Source organism: Salvia hispanica, chromosome 2 (assembly GCF_023119035.1).
Source record: "Salvia hispanica cultivar TCC Black 2014 chromosome 2, UniMelb_Shisp_WGS_1.0, whole genome shotgun sequence".
Lineage (NCBI taxonomy): Eukaryota > Viridiplantae > Streptophyta > Magnoliopsida > Lamiales > Lamiaceae > Salvia > Salvia hispanica.
The window spans coordinates 16,311,349-16,337,965 of NC_062966.1; the positions used below are offsets into that span (position 1 = coordinate 16,311,349).

A 26,617-nucleotide genomic window follows, 5' to 3' on the forward strand; every position below is an offset into this window, starting at 1 on the left:
AGTTTGTTAGTATGTCTTGAATCTATATTGTTTGCCGCTAGCCAAACGGGGGTTTCGCGTACACAATATTGGTGAACCACGTAAATTTATGTCTCTTCGTTTCTGTTTCTTATCAACTCCAATATGTAAGTTTTGCTTTCATTTGCTTCGTTTCTGATCCAATTTGCTAGATCTGTTTGTGAAATCAGTGCCTTTGTTTTGTTTTGCTTGATTTTGAATCAAAATCATGCAATTTAATTCCTAACTAACCTTGATTTTGTCTACGGCTTAAGTGAACATTTAGTTTACAAGTTGATTTGTGTATTTTAATTCAAATGTGTTACTGGAATTTTTGAGTTGTGTAGATAAGATGTTTGTGATATTGCCTAAAATATTATTATTGACATAAATTATATAAGTTATTAACATGAAAATGTTTATTTTTGCCATGAATTATATAGCTCGTTGACATAATAACGTTTGTTGTTGACATGAATTATATAGGTCGTTGGCATAAATTTTACGAAAAATGTTGTTGACATAAATTATATGTAAAATATTGTTGTTGACATGAAATATATGTAAAACATTGTTGTTGACATAAATAATATACGTCGTTGACATGAAAATATTTGTTGTTGATATTAATTATTTGTAAAATGTTATTGTTGACATAATAGTTGACATAAATAAAGTTTGTTGTTGACATCGTAGTTGACATCGTAGTTGACATAAATAACGTTTGCTTTTGACATCGTAGTTGACATAATGTCTCTGTAGTTGACATCGTGCGAAAATGACAATTATTACCCCCTAGTTGACATAATGTCTCAGTAGTTGACATTGCGCATTGACATTTAATTGTTGACATTTTAATACGAGTTGTTGACATTTGATATTCTGGCTATTAATATGTGAATTATAAGTATTATTTTTTAGTTGTTGACATTTTAATACGAGTTGTTGACATTTGATATTGATACGTGAATTATAAGTGTTATTTGTTAGTTGTTGACATTTTAATACGAGTTGTTGACATTCGATATTCTCACTATTGATATGTGAATTATAGGTATTATTTTGTAGTTGTTGACATTTTAATACGAGTTGTTGACATTCGATATTCTCAAGTATTGATATGTGAATTGTAAGTTATTTTTTAGTTGTTGACATTTTAACACGAGTTGTTGACATTTGATATTCTCGGTATTGATATGTGAATTATAGGTGTTATTTGTTAGTTGTTAACATTCGATATTCTGGCTATTGATATGTGAATTATAAGTGTTATTTGTTAGTTGTTGACATTTTAATACGAGTTGTTGACATTCGATATCCTGGCTATTGATATGTGAATTATAAGTGTTATTTGTTAGTTGTTGACATTTTAATACGAGTTGTTGACATTCGATATTCTGGCTATTGATATGTGAGTTATAATTGTTATTTTGTAGTTGTTGACATTCGATATTCTCGGTATTGATATGTGAATTATAAGCGTTATTTTGTAGTTGTTGACATTTTAATACGAGTTGTTGACATTCGATATTCTCGCTATTGATATGTGAATTATAAGTGTTATTTGTTAGTTTTGACATTTTAGTACGAGTTGTTGACATTCAATATTCTCGCTATTGATATTTGAATTATAAGTGTTATTTTGTAGTTGTTGCCATTTTAATACGAGTTGTTGACATTCGATATTCTCGCTATTGATATGTGAATTATAAGTGTTATCTGTTAGTTGTTGCCATTTTAATACGAGTTGTTGACATTCGATATTCTCGCTATTGATATGTGAATTATATGTGTTATTTGTTAGTTGTTGACATTTTAATACGAGTTGTTGACATTCGATATTCTCGGTATTGATATATGAATTATAAGTGTTATTTTGTAGTTGTTGACATTTTAATACGAGTTGTTGACATTTTAATACGAGTTGTTGACATTTGATATTCTCGTTATTGATATGTGAATTATAAGTGTTATTTTTTAGTTGTTGACATTTTAATAGAGTTGTTGACATTTGATATTTTGGCTATTGAAATGAAAATGACGATAATACCCCCTAGTTGACATAATCTACTTGCAGTTGACATTTCAAAATGAGTGGCTGAAAATGCATATCAATTCTCAATTAAGCTAAAAAATCTCAACCTAACAGGACCCTATATTAGTTCTATACTCCCTCCGTCCTGCTTTACCAGTCACATTTACTTTTTCGCATTTATTTTATTAAAATGATACTCCTATAAATAGTTAAAGTGGAGAATTGGTTAAGTAAGAGATATCATTTTTATAAAACGACTGAAAAAAAGTATTCGGGACTGCTAAAGCAGGACAAGGGGAGTATAAAATATGAGTGAAATGAGTTAGTGAAATTTTAGTCCTACTTACCATTTATAGTAAAAAGTGGAAGTGAACAATTAATAGGGGACAGAAGAAAATGACAAAAGTGGGCAATTAATGGGAGACGGAGGGAGTAGTAATCTCTAGGAGCATCCACAATAGCTCTAGACCAGCAATAACCCCGCATATTCACAACCCCAGCCAAGCAACAGTCTAACCGATGCCCTAGCCCAGCAAATAAATTGACAAATACTCCCTCCGCCCCAAAGAATGTGCACTTTGGGGACGGCACGGGTTTTAATGTAAAATTAGTAAAATAAAAGAGATGTAGAGAGAAAAAGTAAGTAAAGTATTGTTAGTGGATAATGCGTCTCACCTCATTAGAGAGAAGACACTTTCCAAATTAGAAAGTACATATTCTTGTGGGACGCACGGAGTATGAAATTAAATTGGACAAAAAATGGAGAACGTGCAAACATAATTCAATAAAATAAAACTCAACGAATGGTGTGAATAAGATTAAATACAACAAGCCGTATATATAGAGTTTGTTAGTATGTCTTTTTTTTTCAATCTAAATTTAGGTCAAAACAAAACAGAATCAACAAATAGAGGGGATTAACAGAATCAAACCAGCAGAATCAGCTAAAACAGTCATTACAAGGCCTTATCAGCGTTCAAAAGAGAGGATTACAAAATTAATTAGGTTTTAAATAGCACTACAAAATACTAATAAATAATTTAAAAAGTGCTAGTGCAAAACCGCCTCCTCCTCGCTAGTCTTTTCTCATCCTAAAATCAGCCTACTCCTCGTCCTTGTTTTCTTCATATTTTTCAATTGCAGCTAGTATTTTTCGCTCTTCTTCCGATTCCCCTCCTCCTTCAGAATTCCTTTAGGAAAGAGATCCATTCACGCCGACATCCATATTTGCCCTCCATATCTTAGTAGTTGTCATTGCCATTGGCCTGGAGCCTCTTCAGGACTTCCTTAAAGTCCTTTTCGTCGATTTTAAGTTCTCTAGGGTAGGGGTTGAATGACATGCATACCTTTAACTGTTCTTGTTGTTCGGTGCAATTTTCGCAGAAATCACACCTCTTTGTTCATCACTCCTCGATCTTCCACTCCGTAGCCTTCTTTATCCTGCATTCCATAATCAGACAATCCCGGCGGTGCTTGTCAAACCAATGTTTGGATATGTCAAAGGGACGATTCAAAATGACGTCCTTGCACGCTTCGTTGCATCGTACAAGTTCAGTTGGAGATTTTTTCTCGGCGATGCGTAAGCTTTGATGAGATATCTTAATAGGAACGATGTGAATGAGTTTGTTAGTATGCCTTGAATCTATATTGTTTGCCGCTAGCCAAACGGGGGTCTCGCGTACACAATGTTGGTGAACCACGTAAATTTATGTCTCTTCGTTTCTGTTTGTTTCGATTACTCAATTACTCTATTCTGTCAAAATATAGTTTAAATAAAAAAAATCGAACAGCTCACCGATCACCTCTCATCAACGCCTTAGCTCTCGGGCATTTCTCTCTCCTCCGTTCGGATGGCCGCTGGCAATAACGCCTGAAACTACAACTGCTTACGCGTTCTAAAAGTAAACAAGTAAAACTGCAAACAGGTCGAGCAGATTTACCAAATCAAACTGGTCAAGCGGAATCTAAACCTAATCGCGTGACGTCAACTTCGTTGTAAGAGCTGACATCAAAACTTAACCCACAATACTATTGACTAGTATAGGGAAGTAAGGATCGATCCCACAAGGAAAAACGTGCTAAGAGTGTGTTCGGGACGTTTCAGAAGGTTTAGGTTGTTGTCACGTATTCTAGTGGGTTAGGCTTAAATCTACTGGATTCGACATAATTAAGAAACTATTCTATCTAACTGACCTAGAGGACTGAAGAAAGTATGGAAACATCCTACAAAAGTATTGGACATAAAATAACTTGTAAATTGAAGTTAAACTACCTAGAGCACCTGTAACTGAAGGAGCATACGAAACTTTCCCGAAATAGCCAAATAAAACGTAAAAGTGATGTAACACCCCCTATCCAACTTACACTCAGTCGAATAGGTGACGTCACAAAGAGGTACCATAAATTATGGTGAATTAAAAAAAATCCAATCGTAAACCAATTAAATAATTCATGAGAGTTCTAAAATTCGTTACACACACAGCGAAAGCTATTGCTACGACAAGTATTCAAATTCTATACATGGCATATCTAACACGATTGGACACATACATCGCAAACCATGATCAGTAACTCTCTGTGGATGTAGTCGTCGTGCTAATCTGATATAAAAGAATATCCAATGACATTTTCTGAACCAACAAAATTGCAACACTTCTAAGACTTTAATCCTAATCCTCTACAAGTAATAAGCACATTATTATATTATTTAGGTCTTACATTACTAATTCTGTTTATCCGCCATTTATCCCATTATTACATATATATTTGTAATATACTCCCTCCGTCCCACTGAAGATGGCCCACTTTCCTTTTTAGTTTGTCCCATTCAAGATGACCCATTACTTAAAATGGAAACCCCTTTATCTCTACTTTATTCTCTCTCTCTTACTTTACTCTCTCATCTAACACACAAAATAAAACCGCATAAAATCCCGTGCCGACCAAGGAAGAGGTCATCTTCCTTGGGACGGAGGGAGTATTTATTTATCAACACGTATCAGAATTCAATATCATATTCCCGATAACTAACATATATTCAAAACTAACGGTGCACAACATAACAATAGAATATCTAAATTAATTAGTTAACTAAAGTTCAAATGTTAGGTCAATTTGCATCAATAGGCACATAGTCACCACAAATCACATCACACAACCATAGCACCATCATCATGTTCAGTTTAACCTCTTGGATACACAGATGATTTACCAAATCAAATCAATATCAATCAATCACGCGTAATCAAGCCCAACGTGAATACACGCATCACATTATTTATTCTTCATCCACGTGCTTGGCGACACCATAGGTACACTAATAGTATATGCCCCCGCGTGAGGCCCGATCGAAATCATATAATATTTTCACCGCGTGTGGACCGATCGAATAAGTTGCAACACAGTGCACTCATATACATGTACCACCTGGCCGTATAGCTCATGGGGCAATTCATCATATATCATCATGAACCGCCTGGCCTTTATAGCCCCATGAGTGAACATAGTGCACCCACATACTTATACCGCCTGGTCGTATAGCTAATGGGGCAAATCATCAAATATCATAAACCACCTGGCCGTATAGCCCCATGAGTAAATATGGTGCACAAAACATATCATTGCCACCGTGCGTGGCCCGATCGAATCATTCATGCCAATTATTCCCAGCGGCATCAACCAAGCACGTGGCATCACATTAATCATCATGTTAACGCGTAGATTCATCACATTCCTAATTCATTCGTCAATTCATTCATTACCATATCTCATCCAATATTTTTCCATATTTTGTGCCTCATGTCCAAGTATACTAATGCATCGCAAGCATAAACAATCAAACGTAAATCATAAGTTTACGATTAACACGTAGCAGCATATAGCACCACACAAGAGAATTAAGCTATTAAATACTGATTATATCATCTGATAGACTTATAAGCATAAGCCCTTAACCACCTTAACGTTCAAGTCACTGCAAATCCTTCTTCCTTTTTACTGTTGCCGATAAACTTTTCGCTTCGTTTACTACTCACACAAAACTCATAATAATATCATAACCTCAAATTATTCTTTAAGCTTTAACAAACTTTTAATTCCTATATTTCTTTCACTCTCAATCTTATTCCCTCGGGGCATGTTCAGTTTCTTTGGTATGGAACAAATAGAAATAAATCTTGATTTGATATATATGCGTGGAGCCCACATATTTGAGACTAAAAACAGGGTTCAGTGTGCAAGATTTAAACTCAGTTTTGCCTGCAAATAATTTATTTATTTATTCCATTTTATGTCTTTTGACGAAAATGACCTTAAAATTTTAAAATTCCCAAATATCAAACAAGATTAATCTGCACGGCAGGCGACAACGCGTCGGAGACGGAGCTGAATTCTGCCGATCTCCTTCAAATTCAGTAAACTTTCTGGAAGTTATTTTCTTCCATGCGCAGTGTGGAACCTCTTATAAACCCAGATTTCACAGCAAACTAATAGCAGATGTGGCCGTCTCCTCCGCGCCGCCCCTGCTCATCGTCGTCCAGTCGCTCGGGTCCTGCTCACTCGGCTTCGATTCAGCACCGTCAGTGCTTGAATCGCTGTCCGACTCATCTCCTCTCCCTCTTCTATTCAATCGCTGTCATCTCCTGCACCAACTCTTGCTACTGCGTCGCCGCCGACGCCGCCGCTGCGTCAGTCTACCACTCCCCACTCTTCCATCTCGATCTCACTCTCCTTCGTCTTTCGTGGCGCCTCGCCGGCGTCTAGCGGCTGCCGCCGCCTCGCCCCCAGCACCCAGCGTTCTTCTTAATCTCTCTGCTCGCTTCTCCACGTCATCGGCGAGCAGCTCCTCCACAGCGCCATCGAGCAAGCGTGGATTTGCCTAGAGTTCAATTGATTTGTGAATGTGGTAAAAGAGGGGAAAATTGATGGTGAGGGCCTCAGAGGTAGAGCTGTAACTAAGCCACCATTTCTTGGAGTAATTAATTGCCAAAGATTTAAAAACCACATCCATCCACAGATTTGTTTTTGGCTATTTTTTATATGAATAGTGCGGGCCTTGATAAATTCGAGGGCTTGATAGAAATGTATCTCGGAAACTGAACAATGGATATGACCCCTAATTGAACCCATTTCCAAGCATTTCTAAGCATTTCCGGAAAACTGAACGCGTCCTCAATTTTATTCAATAGTGCTCATTAACATTTCATATTTACTTCATAATCTCATTTATTCATCGTCTCTCAATATTAGAATTACAAATTACTATTGACGCGATAATTATTCATAGTCAAGTTCCATTATGTTACAAATTCACTAAATATACTAAATGGTTAATAAAATTCTAAATTCAATTCTATATACTTTTAATGTCTTATTGACCACATATTTCATTTTCATACTTATTTACGTCATTAAACTATCTAATTAAAGTAGACAAAGCTTCTGTTACTCTTCTCCCGATCTCATTATACAATCCAAAGAATATAACTTTAATAAATTCATATAAGTAACCATATCATTAAATTAATCCTCAATTTAATTATACATCATCATCCATGACATATATTCACTTTTTATCGATTTTATCTCATTAAACCGTTCAAATAAAATTTCTAATGTTCCACCACTATTTACAACTTATTATTAGGGCTTAACATTTTAAGTGATATAAATATTTTATAAGTAGTAAACATCCTTTATAAACTTTCCCATGAATTCATGTTATCCTTTATACTTCCCCACGGTCCTAATTTCATCAAATCAAGTCTAGGACTCATTTCCATAGTCGAAAAGTAAATTAATTCATTAGTTATATGAGTTTAATTTCCCTTTTTAATTATGCTGCATTACTGATTCATAAACCATGCCTCAAACATCAAAGCTACTCTTATATCCTTTCTTGGCCCAATTTGTATAATCATTCGGGTGTTAGTCTCATCACTTCCATATAATTATAATTTAGACATAGCTATAAATTTTCTACATTATATCAATAATCATCATAGTACCAAATAAAATCCATAGCCTATGTTAACATCAAAATTATTTTGGCATTCATTAATTAGACTTCATACAAGTTCAATTCTTATTCATTAAGTATCTTTAACATACAAGAAAACCTATATTTATCAAAGCCAATAAGAATTCCAATAACACTAAATAATTCCATAATCTTTGTGTCTTATATAACCAAAGTTAGAATACTTAATTAAGTCCAATTACATACTCTACTATTTAGCCTTTTACAATCACGTATATCTCTATGTTCCAATAAATTATTCACATTGCTAATCACCTACAATTTTCAAATTCTAGCCTTCATAACTCAAGCTATGTAAATCAAACATTAGAGATGGAAGGTTACCTCGATTATAAGATCTCATAGCAAGTCTCGATTTGCTCCCAAGGACACGATCCATTAGTAAATTCTCCCTCAATTATAAGATCTCATAGCAAGTCTCGATTTGCTCCCAAGGACACGATCCCTTAGTAAATTCTCCCTGAAATATGGCCTAAAAATTACATAGAAATTTTCTTATTTTTATTTTTGGAGAAGGAGACCGGAGCCTCTTAGCCAAGAGAGAGAAATATGTATGATGAATTCCTCCTCCTCCTCAAAAGAGCAATTATGTATATATATAAATATTCTTTATTATTCTATAAGTTTCCAGTAATAATTAAATATTTCAAATAGTATGTCGGTTAGCATAGTATATTTATATATACATATTTTTTTAATTTACACTCTTTAGTACATTCTGGAACATTACACATGTAATCTCCATATATTTCCTCATTTATATAATATTTTATTGTAGGATCAATTTAAAACAATTAGTATTCTAATTCTAATTTACTTATGTAGTACTAGTAAATATATATATTTTCTAATCTTCTGTAAACTTGCAAGCAAAATTCAATTTCTACGAAAGAAAAACTTACCACACTCTAAGTGAGATGTATTTTAGTATTAATTTATTATTTTACATACCTAATATAATTTACGTATTTTCTATATTTATTTAATTATATATGTTGCTTAACCATAAATCTATCATTTCTTTTATTGGAAGACTAAATCCGCATCAGTCTATTTTCAGGGTGTCACAAGTGAAGTGGAGACCAATTTCCCTAACTAATTAAGCTGTGAAAAAGCGTAAAGAAAAAAACAAACCGCAGATCTGAATCCTAACCACCACTACTTCATCTTCTTCATGTAATCAACGCGAAACAGAGTAAAACAGAATACTCCTTCCGTCCACAATTAAGAGTCTCATTTCTAAATGGCGCGGGTTTTAAGAAATGTTAAGAAAAGTGGGTTGAAGAAAATTAGTGGAATAGGGGTCCCACTTGTATATATTAGTTTTAAATGATATGTGAGTGGAATGAGTTAGTGGAATGTGGGGTCTCTTTACCATTTATAGCGGGACTCTTATCCGTGGACGGACAAAAATAGAAAAACGAGACTCTTATTTGTGGACAGAAGGAGTAACAAACACCATTGAAACAGAGCATGCTTCAGAACAAGACATAAAAGCGAAATTCAAGGTAGGACTACCAGATCTACTCTACTTGACCAAGCGGAATTGATAAACGAACAGTAGTAAGCCATAATCATGCACATTCGAAACAGCATAACTTAGATTTACAAACTTAAACTCTGATCTAACGCGGATCCACTGAAATTTAACTTCATAAAACTCAGATTCATGAAATCAGACTTGAATTCAACAGATTTCAACACCCTACAACTAACAATTGCTAAACGTATCCAACAAAGCAAAATCCAAATATCAACACCATGAGATCCAAAGAAATATCAACAAAAACATCCATAGCATCGGATATAAGATCAGATCCACGAAATCCAACTTCGAGATTCACAAGCTAAGAAGTTCAAGACTTTAAAATACTTTAAAAAAAGGAAATCATCCAAAGCAGAAAATAAAGGATTGTTTCTTCGCCCACGTAGGACGGTGGAACACAAGTATCACGAACTAAGGACACCACCAGCCAGAAATAAACTCCCCTCCAAGTACGCAAAATTAGAAACTAAGAAAATGAAATGAAAATGAGCTCAGGAGACTTGAGCTAAGAGGGAGAGCTGCTTCATTCTTCGATCTCCATCCCTTTATATGAGGAGGCTTGAGGCTCTAATCCCTAAGGCACTCTCTCTCTCTCATTTGATGCTTGTGCCCTTAAAGAGGTATCTTTGAAATCTGTTCTTTTTCTCCACTTCTGCTCTTATGGCCGTCTTCATGATTCTCCTAGGTCAGTTTGGCGGCTTGTGGTACTTCACTTCAAATTCTGCTTGATTTGCGTCTGTCTGGTCGATTTGCAAAATGTTCCTGGACCCGACAGATTTTCTACGTACCTGAATTCAAAATTACACATTAGCTCCCCGAAAGCACAGAAATTCACCTTAGAACAAATACACGAAACTAGCCTTATCAGTGCCTAGCCGCACACAAGTGGCTAGAGCCTAGACTAGGGTGCTATTGTGGATGTTCTAATTAGTAAATAGATATATACATATATTTGTCTTTCACTTATTTTTACTTTATTTTTTATTTTGATTTTAATTTTTATATATATTTATTTTATTCTTCGTCGTATCTCAGTTTCATGTCACAATTTCAATTCTTCTCCAATTTACTCCATATTTCTCTTTGTATTTCAATCATTTTATTTTTTTCACTTAACATTTTTTTTTTGCGGATTAAGGTTGGAAAGGCGGAATACGACTAATCCTGTTCAACTGGGTTTGCGGATTAAGGCTGAAAGTCTCTCAACAGGTGGGAGGGTTTGAGTCTGTGACCTCAAGATCACCACAGTTTCGCGCTACCAATTGTGCTACCCATTGTTTGATTTTTATCTCTTTTTAATTAGACTAAAGTCCGTGTTTGGCTATTAATTTCACTATTTATTTGGCTATTACTCCTATTTATTTGGCTATTCCAACTTTCAAGTATTTATTTGGCTATTAATTACACTATTTATTTGGCTATTCCAACTTCCAAGTTTCAATTATTGTGTGGTTGGTTGGAGGATAATGTTTTCACGAGTACACATATAAGAAGCTTTTCCCATATTGGTGGGATAGTCTTTTCTTTTCCAAGAATGTACACTGTTTGGTACAAATTGCCCACATTAAGAAAACTAATTAACGTGTGTTTGTTACAAGCCTTTCTACAAATTGCCACATGTGAGAAATGATAGAAAATGACTATAAAACAATAAAGTATAGATATATGCCGAGAAGTATATAGACATAGTACAAAAGAGTAGTAGGTGTAGGTGTATTTCATTACTCAACATAAGCCACATATATATAGTACTCCCTCCGTCCCGGCTAAGATGACACATTGCTTAGCCGGCACGGGGTTTTAGGAATTATTGGTTAAAGTGTTTAATTGGAGAGAGAGAAGGTGGGTGTAAGTATTAAAGTAGAGAGATAAATAAAGATGGATATTTTAATAGGAGTGAGAAAAAGTGGTTGAATGTATTAATTGGAGAGAGAAAGTAACCAAAAAAGGAAATGTGTCATCTTAGTTGGGACAAACTAAAAAGGAAAACGTGTCATCTTAAGCGGGACGGAGAGAGTACAAGATACTAAGCTAGACTATGTCACACCACCGATGTGGGATACTAAATATTCTTAATACTACTAACATTCTCAACAATGACAATGACCCTGAATTCAGTAGTGGAATGTCCATCTGCCCTTGTTCATACTTCATCCGGAAAAAATGGCGGCTACAACCTTCTCTTTCGCGCCATCGTTTTCTCTCGACCTCCCTGATCCGAGGTGAAGTGGCGGTGAGCAAATGGATCAATGCTCCAATATTGCTCCTTACAATCACGGCCAACACATTCTTCTCGTCCTCCTTCGTCACCTCCACTAGGTCGTCGAGCACCTTGTGCTTCACCTCCAAATGGCCTATCTGGAGGCGGGTGTAGAACTCCTTCAAGTTGCCATGGATTGCAGCCTCCGGCTCTGCACAGCTACTCGTTGCAGCAAACGGGAATGACACCTCCCCTAGCACCCATGTCTTGATCAACAGCCCACAATCACGAAGATTAAAGTTCCTAGTAATCGCATCAAGATCACTCTGCAACCGAAGCTTCCCCTCATATTTCTCTCTCACACACAAATCTGTCAATTGAATCACGTCTTTCAACGTCTTGACATGGCCTGCAGCTGCTCCTTGCACATAGCATTGCAACTACCTAACCCACAACATCAAAACACACAAGTGGAAAAGAAAAGAAGAATATGAGAAAGTTTCTACCTTTGTTCTTTGCACAAAACATTAGTGTGTGTAGTTTCAATCGACATCTAAATCGCGAAGGGAATTAGGAGATTAACTTTTGAATTACAGTCGAACCTCAATTAACGATTGCATGTACCAAATTGGTGTACAGAGGATGACTAATTGAAGCAAATTACATAAATTGCATGAACAACAGGTCACACGAAGACTAATTCAAGTGGAGAGGAAGTGTAATTGAAGTACATGCGATTCCAATGAAGTAGAATATGAGGAAAACGAATCGATACATATATTTCCATATAAGTGCACTACGCCATCAGTGAGGGGTAACGAAATTTCACCATACAAATTTCCCAAAATCGTCGATTATCCACATCAAGTGAACTATGAATATGAGTAAAACGAGCTCACCTGAATTGATAGAAATTGAACCGGGGCTTCCAAATGCGTGCGTGTTTTGGAGTCAATTTCAATCTATGCACATATAATTCAATTTGAATCGGAAGCGAATTGGTAACACCCAAATTAATAGAAGCGAGATTGATCCTCTTTGAAGAATTCAACACCATCGACATACTCTGATCGGAATTCGTTTACAACGGCGGTGGCAACTCGTATTGAGGCCCTCGCGAAGCTGCCATTATATGAAATCAATGAGACAGTTGAAAGGGTAAAATGGGTGAAGAATTTGTTTTCTAGGTTTCTGAGAAATATCACCAATTTTCGCCAATAGTGTTTTTTTAGAAACGTTGGTTGTAATCTCAACTCTTGTGAAACCCAACGAATTTGTACCGGGTCGCCCGATTATTTTCAGATCTACAAAACATGAGAGAAGGAAGGAGAACAATGTTTTATGCGCTCATTTCTTACTCTATACCCCCTACCATTTAGAGTATCTGCATTGCGTTAGGCTAATACGACGGACGTACCGAAGTAGGACGAACTCTCATCCGCGGACTACGTCGGCTAGTCCTAATGCTAGCCGATCACTCGTCCGCTATTGCGTGGACAAGCGATCTGCTAGCCGATTTTTATTTTTTTAATTTTTTTTTAATTTATACTCTATATTTACAATTCGTTGCACTTCATTTTTTTAAATATTTGATAAATACCAATAATTGAAATGAATTAATCATATTTTTTTTTATAATTTGAACTATGTGTTTAATGAAATTCGTGTTGAATTTTTAGTTCTGTATTTGTGAATTTGTTTGCTTGGCTAGGACGTCGGCTAATCCTAATGCTAGCCTATTTTAGGCTGTGAGAAGTCCTAATGATATGACATATTGTGAAAAGTCTAGTACTGTGGGCAGTGGTGTTTTAAGATAAATTCTAGTGATAGGCTATGGTCTAGGGAGTACTACTAAGAGCATCTCCAATGTTACATAGACCAGCAATAGGCCAGCAATAGGCTAGCCATTCTCTCCCCTGCCACGTCAGCAACAAAGATTAAAAAATCTACCTGCCACATCGACATTTTAGGCTGCCCATAGGTCAGCCGCAATAAAAATAATTCAAAATATACTACATTTACGGAATTAAAATTATGATTAAATTACGGAATAAAATTTACGACACATATACGGGAAAATTAATCCATTCCATTTTAAAAAAGTACAAAGATTAAAAAAAAAGTACATGAATTTTTTATAAAAAAAAGGCTTCCACACACGAGCCCCGCCACTCTCTACTCCTCATCGCCTTCGCCGTCGCCGCCGTCCTCTCCGTCGCCGCTGCCGCTGCCGCCACCCGTGGTATCTGAGCCCACGTCGGAACCCCCTAGTCGTGCCCTCGCGACATCCAAATCAACCCACATGCTCTCGAGCATCGAGTGAAGAAACATCTTCTCCATAGGGTCAGTGGCGGTCCTCCAATCTTGGAAGACCTTGTACATCCGAGCCCGCGTTTGGTTACGCGAATGGAGAGTGTACTTGAGTGGGGCGGCGGGTGGGAGGGCGGAGGACCCGGACCTCGCGGGGCGATAGGGGGGATCCGCCCCTTGCAGCCCGTTGCGCCCGCTTCTTTCCAACCGGGCGGGGGCGACCAAAGCAAATGAAGGAGGAGGATGGAAACTCCTCAGCATCCGGGGGGAGGTCGTGGGATCCGCCGCCGCTTTGCCGCGCCGTAGTCGCCGGTATAGTTCGCCCTCGCTTCTTTCGCCACCCGGCCGCCGCACCCCCGCACGGAACTTCTCGAGTCCTTCAAGCAACAAAAAGCACTCCCAGAAGTGGAACTCCTTGTACGTCCCCGCCAAGGGGAACGGACTCTCGGCCTATCCTCCGGGCGTCCTCCTCATTCTACTCACTAGTGAGCCGACGGAGGGCGTTGGCGCATAACGCCGAAAAATGGCCGACCGCGGCCCTTATGCGCTCCCACCCCTTCCGGACCTCTTCCCCGCCGAAGTCCTTCCCGTGCGGGCAAAGTGCTCCCGTAGGCAACTCTAATCTTCGCCACATGTTGACGACCCGCCGGTTGTTCGCAACCAGCCGGATCGTCGCACACCTCCAACCACCCCCTGGCTACCCCCCGGCCGTACTCATCCTCCGTCCACTTCCTCCGGCCGGGGGTGTCGTCAACAACGGGCTGCGACGACTCGCCCACCGCCTTGGCCTTCCCCTCGTCTTCTTCTTCTTCGCCGTGGCCCGCCCCGCTGGAACGGGAGTGTCCGGATCGCCGAGATCGATCCCCATGTCATGCAATGACAAAAGGTCATCGCTAGTGAACTGCGTCTCCACCGGGGTCGACGTGTGGGACGAAGCCGTCAAAATCCATAGAGGGACGATAGACCGTGTCCCCCCGTGACCCTTGCATCCCCCTCGTGTTGCATCCCCCCCTTCATCCCTCCCCTCGCGTTAAAACAAGTGGTGCATATGAAAATGAAACGAAAATCGCGTTTATATAGTTTTTTTTTTTTTTTTTTTTTTTTTTTTTTTTAAAAATTCGGTTTTGGCCGATCGGGAGGCCACAATGGCGGCCAGCGCATCGGCCAGCGCCGAATGATCGGCCAGCCCATGCCGATCGGCTCGCCGATTTCCACGGCCAGCCGCCTCCAATGGTTCGGCTAGCCGATCGGCCAGCGACGCGAATCGGCTAGCCGGTCGCTAGCCGACCATTGGAGATGCTCTAAATTGTCAATTCCCTCCAACAAAAGCATTTAAACTTTGAAGAGCGCGCTCTCGCCATTTTCTCTCAGCCAGACACCAGATCAGCGGCGCCATGAAGAGAGCTCGCTGTACATGCCTGCGATCTAGAGTGATCGAGTTCCTCATTCGATCTTCTCAGGTCTGCTATCTGTCTTCTGCACATATATTTTGATTTTTTCTTAAATTGTGTAGAATTCAGCATGGATTTGAGTTTCTTTCGTCTGTAATTCACTGTAATACATTTGGAAAAAGTTGCTGGAAGTTTCTCCAATTGTCAAGTACTCGGCGCTATCGCTCTTCGCCGACCGTTTTTACCCTGCTCTCTCCAGGTAAGTCATATGCATCTATATAATTTTTATTTTTCACGATTTGGAAGAATTGATGTTGCCGATTATTGCGAAAGCTGTAGCTATATGCTTAAGGCAGAGATGGCTAGTATGCTTTTGCAGTAAATTCAAATTTTGTTTTACCTTTTTATTGATTGATTGTGCTAGATGATTAAATGCATATCTGATGTTTGTATAACTTTAGGTCTTGTAATATGATCGATCACGCGCAGCATCAACTATTGTACTATATGATTCAGCTCGTTTACTATTGAAAATCTTGCTCAACTAACATATTAACACACTAAACCCTATGTCTGTGAATGAATACAGTAACATTTATAATTACTCGCATACTTTCTTACTCTGATAACAGAAGTACCTCGATTTTTTTTATCACTGTGATGTTGATATGAAAGATGCTTGCTACATTTTTGTTATCTCTGTACGCCTCACACGAATTGCTTGTATCTTGAATTTTACAAGGAAATGTGCATGTTTTCCATAACTTTTGTTTGAACATTGATGATAAATGTGAAGGCATCTCTTGGTTTTGTTTCTTTCATCTAGTACAGTGGTGTGTGACAGAGATCTTGAGATACTGTTTCAAGTTTCACAGTGCTAAAACATTTCTTTAATGCTGGTATGAGATTTAAAACTATTATCTGTTTTTCTTTCGTTGGCTATGATTCCCCTGCCTTCTGCTAGATGATAGAAGTTTCAAAAGGTTTTCACATTATTAGTCTCACAAAAGTTTATTTATTTGTAACTTTCATGCTTTAATAGAAACCTTCTCATTCACTCAGTTAATTTATTGGAAGGCACCAACTCTTCACATTGTTATCTTATTCTGTTTATATGCCTCTTGAAGTGCTAGGTTTTCTTCAGACTCGACCTGGTTCACATCTTGATTGATTTCATCCCTTTTCTTTTTGTTTCGTATGACATGCTTTGAACATTCTTTGTATTGGCCACTTGGGTTTGTTTTTAGATGTTTAGATCATCTTTCGTTCCGATCACTTACCAATTCATAAAGAGGGCATATGCTAATGTAAACAGTAAGCTTATTCACAACCAAGATACAAATCTTGAGACTATTTGAACCTGCCCGAATTCGTTAATCTGATACTGCACTGGTGGCGTTTATTGATTATTTCTTTTTATTTTTGGAAAATCCTTCAAAGACTCAAAGACAGGAAGGTGACAAAAAACTGGCTTCTGCATCCAATTGAAGAATGTAACTTGCAGCTATTTGCTCTTGTTTCACTATGGATATCTAGCAAAGTAGGTACATTGTTTATCAGCCCAAATACTACTTCCATCTTTCTTGTCATTAAACTTTTGTTAATTTTCAGGTACATGATTCACCTCCTCTATCTGTTAAAAAATTCAAATCCTTGGGAGACAAGTTTATCAAGGAGCAACATTACACTATGGGAGATATTCTGGAAGCTGTAAGATAGTTGTTTCAGTAATGTTTATAAGTTCCTGCTCCATTTTCCATTAAGCATGATGGCTGACAAGAAATCTGCAGGAGATAGTGTTAATGCAGGTAACAGTACAATGTGCTATTCCTTACTGATGCTATTTTGACTTGTTTTTGTTATCTGGATCACCTTACTGTTCGCCGAGTAATCAAATTGCTTCAAGGTTGTGCAATTTGGGATTGGCATGTCAAAAATTACTTTTTCTTCAGTTGAGGACCTTCTTGTTCAATTCAAGTAAGCTTTGTTACCAACAATGAGTTCTTTCTGCCCCCTCAGTTTGAAACAGTTTCATAAACTGATTATTTTTGGTTGACTTAGGGCAATAGCCCAAGTTGGAGAGCATGTGAAATTTGAAGCTTGTATGGATGTTATGGATCTGCTTTACGAAAATGAAGAGACATCAGTCCTTTACAGCTCTCCTGAGGCTCTGGCCGCATCAGTAGTGGTATGTGCTAAATTTCTTCAGCTGCCATGAGACCTATTATGCATTAGCATGTATTCATTTTGAAATGATCCTTCCACACCCTTCTTAGGTTGTTGGCTACATCATTACAGTGCCTCCACAAAGGTGGGAGTTTCCAGTTCTGCCTTGGGGTAAGATTTCATCAATTACCAAAATAGTATTTCTATTCTCACTACCATGTTAACCTTAGAACATGCATCATCAGTACTAGCTGCTAATCTGAAAGCAACAATAGGTTTTAAATGAAGTTCATAAAATTTGAAAATGAGGATTAGACTTCCATTTTTTCTCTTACATCATTCAAGACTATAACTGCCTTTAATAGGTTAAGTTTTTTCATCATCGTCTTAGTATGTAAAAATTTTACGATCGAGGAAAAATATTTTGAATTAGAGAAATGGAGCAACTGAGCATTAACTTAGGTGGTGTTCATGTGCAAGGATTTGAACATTTATAGATTACATTTGATTAATGATGTTTATAACAAGATCATTCGTGTGTAGATTTAGATTTACTACATAATTGGAAAATCTCCTGATAAATGCAGGCTAGACTTTATTTTTTCAACTAAAAAATATTCCAAGGCAAACACAATCTTGTGGATTTTCTTCTGAAATCTTTATTTTATTTTTCATTCAAAGTGGGACATAAATTTTTGTTTGGGTTGGTACAGTCTGGCATTTGTTGAGACAACCAAGTTAACTGAATAGGAACATATTTTCCATACTTGGGAAGACAATATGGTCATTTCGCATTGCTTGAGAAGGATTGTTTTAATGAAAATCAGTCTTAATTGTGCATAGAAATCATTAGATTAATCACTAATTGAACGAATTGATTATTCATTGACGTTTATATGGTTGGTATACTGCCCCCTTCTACCAACCACCCATCACCATTATTTGGTTTCTTCATTTCATCTATATGCCCATCTTTTCTCAAAGTCTGCTAAAACACCAAACCAATCTCTTGGTCAAAGTTTCACATAAGAATCCAGCTTGAGAGAGCCTGTTTTCTTAGATACCGAGCTCACCATTAACAGCTCTTTTAGTCATAATAGTTATTCTTATTCTTTCAATTGTTTAAAATGTTGAACCATCCCTCGTGGAAGTTGTATACTTGTATATAGATCATTTGACTCAACCAGTGTCTTTCAAAGTGAAATTGCCTAGACACATAGTATCTCGTACTGCACTCAGTCTACCTAGTAAATAGGTATATGCATAAATCAGCGAGTGACCAAATTGATGTTTTATGTGTGTTTGTATCTCAGAAATTCACACAAGCCACATTAGTATTTTCTACCTAGCAAAATATTACTGCAACCCCCTATTACTTAGTAATATCAGCAGTCGTTATTTTAATTTACATATCTGCATTTAAGAGCAGCTAGGTTGTGGCTGTCTAAATTTATTTGTGGTCGAGCTTTAGCAATTACAACAGTATTGTACCTTACAATTGCCGTGCGGCCTAGATAAGATAAACAGAGACATAGGGAGATTTCTGCCTAACTGTCATTATATGCCCACAACCATGTAGAAGCTCCTGTACCCCACTATTATCAAGGGTTGCTGTTCATAACATAGTTTAATGATTAGCTGTTAATCTAGATAAGTCCGGATCTCTGGATGTTGATTGAAATCCTAATATGATTATATTTCATTCAAACTGTTTGCTTTCTTTTCTTGTTGATACTCCATAAAAAATGTACAAGTACTTAAACAATATTTGTTCCTTCATATTCATATTTATGCATGCTATAGATTTTCAGTCCAATAACAAGAATGTGGCAATGCAATTGTGTGATTTTATGAACTAAAAATTACTATACCAAATTGTAGTGAAATTTGTTACATCTTGCAAAGAAGAGGACATACTGGATACTGTCAGGGTGATTCTGAAGCATATATTCGAACCCCAAGCAGACTATTATGTAGCAAATGAGTAAAATGTAACATCTGAATCTCTGATTATGAAGGTGAGATAAAGATATTTTGTTGATTTTGTGTGGTTTTGAAAGGTAGTATTACTAATATTTTGACATTTAGGTACCCAGTAGGACCACCAAAGGACTATCCATGATTCCGTCCTATCAAGAAGACATGAATTTAATTTGAGCTTTTCCACTTGGTGCCCTACCTGCATTCCCAGACTCATTGATGTTTTTTGTTTACCGAATACTTGAATAAATTGGGGTGACATTCTATATTTTACGGTTTTATTGTGGTGGATAAAATGGGTTAGCATAGCTGTATGGCATTTAATTCACTGCAATCTTTTCTTGTGTTTTGTAACGGCATAATTCCTATTCACAGGGCCCTGCCTATGCACGAATTGGATTTTGGACTCTCTCTTTACCCCTCAGTTATATTGACAGACCAATTTTACCTTTTGATTTGCTTCGGGCCTACTTTATTCTGATAGCTTCAGTTTCTAAAGTTGTACAAGTATTCGATAAAATAAAATAAAAAAGTTGTTTGGGGTTTTGTTGCTGTTGGGGCTGCTGACAAGGCTGATAAGGAAAATGCGGCATTTGACGTGTGTTTTGGTTGGTATGACGATATAATATGTGCTGTATTCACACCGGTCAAATTTCTATAGTTGCATGCATTTGATGCATGTATTTGTATATAGATTACTCCCTCCGTCCCCGATTACGAGTCACACTTTGACCGGACACGAGTTTTAAGAAATGTAAAGAAAAGTTGGTTGAAAAAATTAGTGGATTGTGGGACCTATTTTTTTCTATTGGTTTTATAATAAAATGTGAGTGAATTGAGTTAGTGGAATGTGAGACCTACTTACTATTTATGGTAAAAATGAAGTGTGACTCATAATTGGGGACAGACCGAAATGAAAAAGTGTGACTCTTAATCGGGGACGGAGGGAGCATTATAGTATGCACTTCTTTCACCTATTCATTCGGGTATTTATACAGATATGAACATACACTACTCCATAATATTTTAATAAATTTGGATGGATCAATAATGACAATGTGATAATACCAACAAAATAAATATGTTCTAATATTAATGCATGGAACAAAACGACATTCACTTCATTTAAGTCAAGTCCATAAATTCATTCGGGTGATAATATAGAGTTGTTTTAATTTATTTTTTAAGAATGTAGTAATATATACTTGATTTTAAGGGAAGAAGGAATTAAATTTTGTATATATCAGGGGTTTGAGTCTCTCGAGGTAGTATTGGTTCTCCGAATAAAAAATTGAGACCTTGTATAATGCATAGTCATTTTATTTGGAGTAATGTGACTTACTGTAGCAAAGCGATTTAGCACTAATAATACAGTTCAATTGATTCATTTAACATTCACTCAATATATTCTTTAAGTAGATTCAATTAAAGATTTTGTTTAAAATATAGACAAATATGGACTAGGTAATTACGTCTTATAGACTTTTTAATTCTCAACACGTCCAGATGAAGATGATGGTCTAACTTTTGGAGAGTAATAAACTTCATCCACCTTTTGCGCTCTTCCCTATCTTACCTCCTTCCTCCCCTTTACATTGAACAACAGTGGCAAAGCAGCCCTTTTCTTCTCTGGCACGACCTTTAACCACACTCGATCCCATGTTTGATTTAAGCCGATCATTTGTAGTCAAAATATATGAAATGAGATATAAATCACACTTTTCAAAAAAAAATTAAGAGAAATTTTAAGAAAAACAGCTTAAAATTGGGTCACAAATAAAGAATAACAAGTACTACTCCACTAAAGCATCCCAAATGAAATTGAACTTAAATTGGCCGTCCAAAAACATGATACTACTACTGTACTACATAGGGTTGAGATTAAATAATAATGGTCAACCATAGTTTTGAAATGTCAACTGTACCAGATGTCCTCTAAGGTTAAGGACACACAAACGAAGACATAAACATTAATTTACTTGAATAGTATAGCCTTTTATTATTTTCAACAAACTAGGCCAAAAAGCTTTGAGTTCACATATGTTTATCTTGAATCGGAAATGGTCCCTTAAATTGTAATGCAAGTTTAGTAATAACAGCCACATATTTTTATCATAGGTGCTATATGTGTCTGGCTACAAAAGAATCAAATTCTGTTTTTTGGGACCAATTATTTGTTAGTAGTACTATTTTTAATAAAATGATATAGACAGTAGAGCTAAAGTTTTGGTAGTAAAATAAACCCTATTCTCTTTAGTACTAGTATATGGGAAAATAAGATTAGATCATATACTATATTTTCTTAGTAATTCTAATTCTCTCTTTAGAGCACTCCCAATGGTGCCGGCTAAAAGTCGGCGTTTTTTCGCCGTCTATCGCCGAGTTATCGCCGACCAATGGGAGAGGTCGGCGATAATTCGGCGATAAATATATTTTTTGTTTTTTTTTTAATTTCCCCCTATAAATACACACCTTCTCTTCATCCTCTCCCCATCCTCATCCCTTTTCTCTCTTCATTCTCTCCTCATCCTCATCCCTTTTCTCTCTTCATTTATTTTCTCTCTCTCCATCTATATTTAATTTTCGTCGTTGTAATGTTTAATTTCCATATATTTAATTTCTATTCCTGTACTATTTTTTTTATTAATTTTCGTCGTTGTAATGTTTACCTTTGTTTAATACAACGAACTTTATTACTATTATTTGTTTTGTCTTATAAATTAAATTAGCTAGCTTTATTATATACAAAAATAAAACAATTAAATTAGTGATGATGTAAAAATGAAATGTTGAGTTAGGGAGAAATAAGGGAGAAACCATTGGAGCAGTTGGCTAAAAGTTGGCTAAAAACTGAGGATAAATTATGGTGCTGATGTGGCGCTGATGTGGCAGGAGTTAGGGAGAAATAAGGGAGGTTTTAGGGAAACTGTTGGGAATGCTCTTATCGATGTGAGGCATTGATTTATTTATTTTTTTCCATTTTCCAATACCTCCACACAAACCCTTCAAGGTGAAGCTTGAATGGTGAGACGGTGTATATTTTATATATTGATTGATCTATCGTTTTTTCAATTCGCCTTCCTATCAAAACTGTTAGATCAAAATTTTTTATATATTTCGATCCAAATAATCTATAGGATTAGTTTAAGCTTCAGCCATTGGCAGATATAAGAAGAGCCAACAAGAGACTCAATCCCCTACTGAGTTAATTTTTGTATTCCTATAAATATCATCAACTTTTTTGGTTATTTATGTGATCATTTTGCAAAATCTCATATCATCACTATAGATATAACTATATTGCAAAATTGAGAATATATACACAGCTCATACCAAAACAATTTTTTGTCACAATGCTAGAAGTCATGTGAGAATTATATATAGTATAATGCATGATTATAATTTAATTTTCATATCCACGTGAGATATTGTATGCTTTTCATTTTCAAACACTATTATATAGAAAATCTATTTGAAAAAAGCCACTTAATTGGTCACCTTATTGTTATCTTCTTTTGTTCTTTTCTTTTTCGATCGGCACAGATGATGAAAAGGAAAGTGGTTGCACTACAATTAAGATAATTTATCTTCATCTATATAAAATGCAATGAATACCAACACATTTAATTAATATTCCAAACTTTCCCACTTCCTAAATAGGGAGTAGTAAAACTTTTCTTGCAAGTTAATCAATACTACTGAATTAAGTACTAGTTGGTTCATCGTCTGTTGTATTTGTATACTTTTTTACGGTTGATTGGCCGTCCATGCACACATTTTCATCCTTATGCAAATTTTATAAAATATTTTAATATTATTATTTTGAATATTTTCTTATCAAATTCTCTTTTTCTAATGTAGTCATTGGATAATTGTCATGTTTAGCATACCAATCAAATTGAAGTGCCAGCGCATTTTGTTGACATCAATTATGGTGTTAAAACATACATTACATATTAAAAAGAGGTGATATTATTGTAAAACAAATTTAAGTTTGTCCATCCTACAAATACTGACGTAAATTAATTTCCAGATACATAATCTCACCCAACTTTACCAGGATATATGATCAATTATTAGACTACCAACTAATTGAATTGAACTACTACTCTTTAGATATTCTAAAAGATTATGATTATAGCAAATAATCTCCTGGAAGAAAGTCCATAATCATGAGGTGGTTTATTTTACCCATTGATATTTAATCCAAGTTCATAATCATGAGGTGGTTTATTTTACCATTGATATGTAATATTCAACTTTTTCAGGAGGGGTAACTGGTAAAGATGGAGATCAATCATCATAATCACCTTTTATGTTTCACCTTTTGATTAGTATACCCATACTTTAATTTCAATCATGGAAAGAAAATAAAATTAGATAGATGTGACAAGAAATGGACCCCTCCATCGAGAAATATCACTGTATTATATGATAGGGCACCAGCTTTTATATGATTATTTATCATTTCCTTGGACAATGAAAGTTGAACAGAATGCAATGGGTACATTGTCATTTTCTACACTACTGTCATATTCTGCGCTTACAAAACAGGTAGAAATAGGCACGCCTCAAATATATTACTACTAGTATATCTTTTCCTTCAATTAATTGTATAGTAAACTTCAATATGAATGCTATGATTTTATCTAGATTATAAATATACATGGCATCAATTAATCTGCATGAACTTATGTTTTAGGCTCCCTCGTTCCCCTAATTCTATCTTTAAAAATAGAGATTTTGAGGATAATATGAATTTTAATATAAAATTAGTAAAATATAGTAAGAGAGAAAGTAATAAAGTATTAATTGAAGTAGTGTTAGTGGATTTTGTACAACATCATCAGTAATTTAATGTGTGGTTAAGAAATTTTCAAAAATAAAAATGAACTAATTTTATGAGATGAATTTAAATGGTAAAAGAAAACTATTTTTTGGGTATGAATAAATTATATCAAAATTAGTAACGTGTCTCATTTAAAAAATAGAAAATAATACGCATAAAATAGTGTAACATGCTTTAAATATCTACAATACGTTAGGAAAACATAAAAGCTTTATATTTGATTACTTGCAATTATACTAAACTATTGGTTTGAGGATGAAGGACTAGTCATAGTTGATGGCATATATTCTCTTGATAAAATTCTTTCACTTTAGATGTTGGTATACATTGTATGTTATAAATCATCATAATATCGTCATTATTGAGTTTGGTTACATTATTTTTTATCAGGCAATGATTGGGCTGGAGCGACCTAATCCACTACATTATGCATCCTCAATATATGTAATAAAGTACTTTGACATTGTTATAAAACCATAATTGATTATAGTTATACTATAATAATGCAGTCCCATGCACCGTATATATAGTAACTGCGTGTTTGGTCATGCACAATTTAGTTATATTTGAGGTGTCTATTTAGACATTATTGCACACGTACCCTACTTAATTAATTCAACTTCTTCTTTTCTTTTTCAATGACAAACAAATTCCGAATATTTTTAGTTAAGTAGAACTCTGAATAATATATCCAAATAATGATCACATGTAGATTGTTTTTCTGGCGCATTCGTATCAGTTATAGATTAGACAGTTGTTTTTGGTTTTTCGGTGTCATATTATATATACTAGTAGTACTATAAAGATCATATATTCAATCGATCATTTCAAAATTGACTGCTTTATGTTCGATTTTTTACTTTTTAGTTTGTGATAGTTTTTCTAAAAATGTGCACACTCAAGGAGTATATAAGATTATTTGAATTTCCAATTAATTAAAAATGAAATATTTTACAAACTAAAATGATGTTCATTTAATTTATTTACTACTCGACCCTCTTACCATTTATATTTGGAAATATCAAATTATCTATTGGACCGTTAATGCCATCACATTCCACATTCATCTGGGATTTTTGAAAAAAAAAAACATTCATTTAAAAAAAATTAGACTTGTAAATGGTACTCCCTCCGTCCCCCATTACTTGACACGGTTTGACTCGGCACGAGTTTTAAGAAATGTAATGGAAAGTGTGTTGAAAAAGTTGGTGGGATGTGGGTCCTACTTTTAAAGTATTAGTTTTATAATAAATGTGAGTAGGAATGAGTTAGTGGAATATGGGGTCCACTACCAAAAATGGAAAAAATGAAGTGTGTCAAGTAATGAGGGACGGACCAAAATGGCAAACTGTGTCAAGTAATGGGGGACGGAGGGAGTATGAGTTTTAATGCGCAATTAGCAAAGTGAGAGAGTGAGAGAGAAGAGGAGGAAAATATGATAAAAATAGTGCTAGTGGATGATGGAATTCACATTTAGAATAATATATAGCGTTAATAGTGATCTAAAACTTTCTATTTAAAAAATATTAGTATAATTTAGTGGACAACTCAAAATAATAAAATTAATCTATTTTGTAGACACGATAGTACTACAATATTGTAAAATGTTAATTTGACTATGATATAGTAGTACTACCATATTGTAAAATGTTAGTAATTTTGACTGTGCTATAGTAGTACTACCATATTGTAAAATGTTAATTTTGACTATAATACTAATACTTTCTTCGTGATTAAATAGTGTGAATTGACTTCTATAAATAGAGTTATTGGGTCACGCACGAGATCTAATTAGCTGAGTTTTCCTCCTGAAATACAGATTGAATTAAGCATTAGTATGCATAATCTTTATTCAAAAGCTAGAGTGATATATATATGAGGTGATGATTGGACGAAAAAAGGATACAATGGTCAACTAATAAAATTTTACTATATTTGATTCTTTTATATACTCCATATAAGTGAGAAACTGGATACACAAATAATGATAATCTTCTGTTTATATGCATTTAAAATAATCGTAGATGAAGTTAAATTTAAATAATACGAAAGACAAAAGACATAAATAGGGCTATTTATACGTAAAATAATTCGAGTAAATAGATT

At 35.6% G+C, this 26,617-nt stretch overlaps 1 protein-coding gene and 1 long non-coding RNA gene across 4 annotated transcripts; one reads left to right on the top strand and one right to left on the bottom strand.

Annotated features, from left to right (window-relative positions):
- Positions 1 to 6,272: 6,272 nt before the first annotated feature.
- LOC125204079 lies at positions 6,273 to 8,638 on the bottom strand. Its single transcript, XR_007173485.1, has 2 exons — positions 8,394 to 8,638; positions 6,273 to 6,908 (listed from the first exon to the last, which is right to left on the bottom strand). It is a non-coding gene; the product is annotated as an uncharacterized LOC125204079 (long non-coding RNA).
- Positions 8,639 to 15,477: 6,839 nt separating this feature from the next.
- LOC125204902 (cyclin-J18) lies at positions 15,478 to 20,117 on the top strand. Of its 3 annotated transcripts, none has more exons than XM_048103671.1 (10): positions 15,478 to 15,585; positions 15,699 to 15,775; positions 16,957 to 17,056; positions 17,128 to 17,226; positions 17,307 to 17,324; positions 17,423 to 17,493; positions 17,578 to 17,704; positions 17,793 to 17,853; positions 19,564 to 19,700; positions 19,771 to 20,117. In XM_048103671.1, the coding sequence occupies exons 1-9, from the start codon at positions 15,520 to 15,522 to the stop codon at positions 19,668 to 19,670; spliced, it is 726 nt and encodes a 241-aa protein (XP_047959628.1). In that variant the 5' UTR covers positions 15,478 to 15,519; the 3' UTR covers positions 19,671 to 19,700; positions 19,771 to 20,117. The 3 variants fall into 3 exon arrangements, with proteins under 3 accessions (XP_047959628.1, XP_047959629.1, XP_047959630.1); XM_048103672.1 differs by having other exon boundaries at positions 19,779 to 20,117; XM_048103673.1 differs by lacking the exon at positions 17,307 to 17,324.
- The last annotated feature ends 6,500 nt before the right edge of the window (positions 20,118 to 26,617 follow it).

Coding starts and splice junctions, on each gene's coding strand:
- LOC125204902 (XM_048103671.1), top strand. CDS start 15,520: ATGAAGAGAGCTCGCTGTACATGCCTGCGATCTAGAGTGATCGAGTTC. Junction 17,057..17,127: donor CACTATGGATATCTAGCAAA/GTAGGTACATTG, acceptor GTTAATTTTCAG/GTACATGATTCACCTCCTCT. Junction 17,705..17,792: donor CTCTGGCCGCATCAGTAGTG/GTATGTGCTAAA, acceptor CACCCTTCTTAG/GTTGTTGGCTACATCATTAC.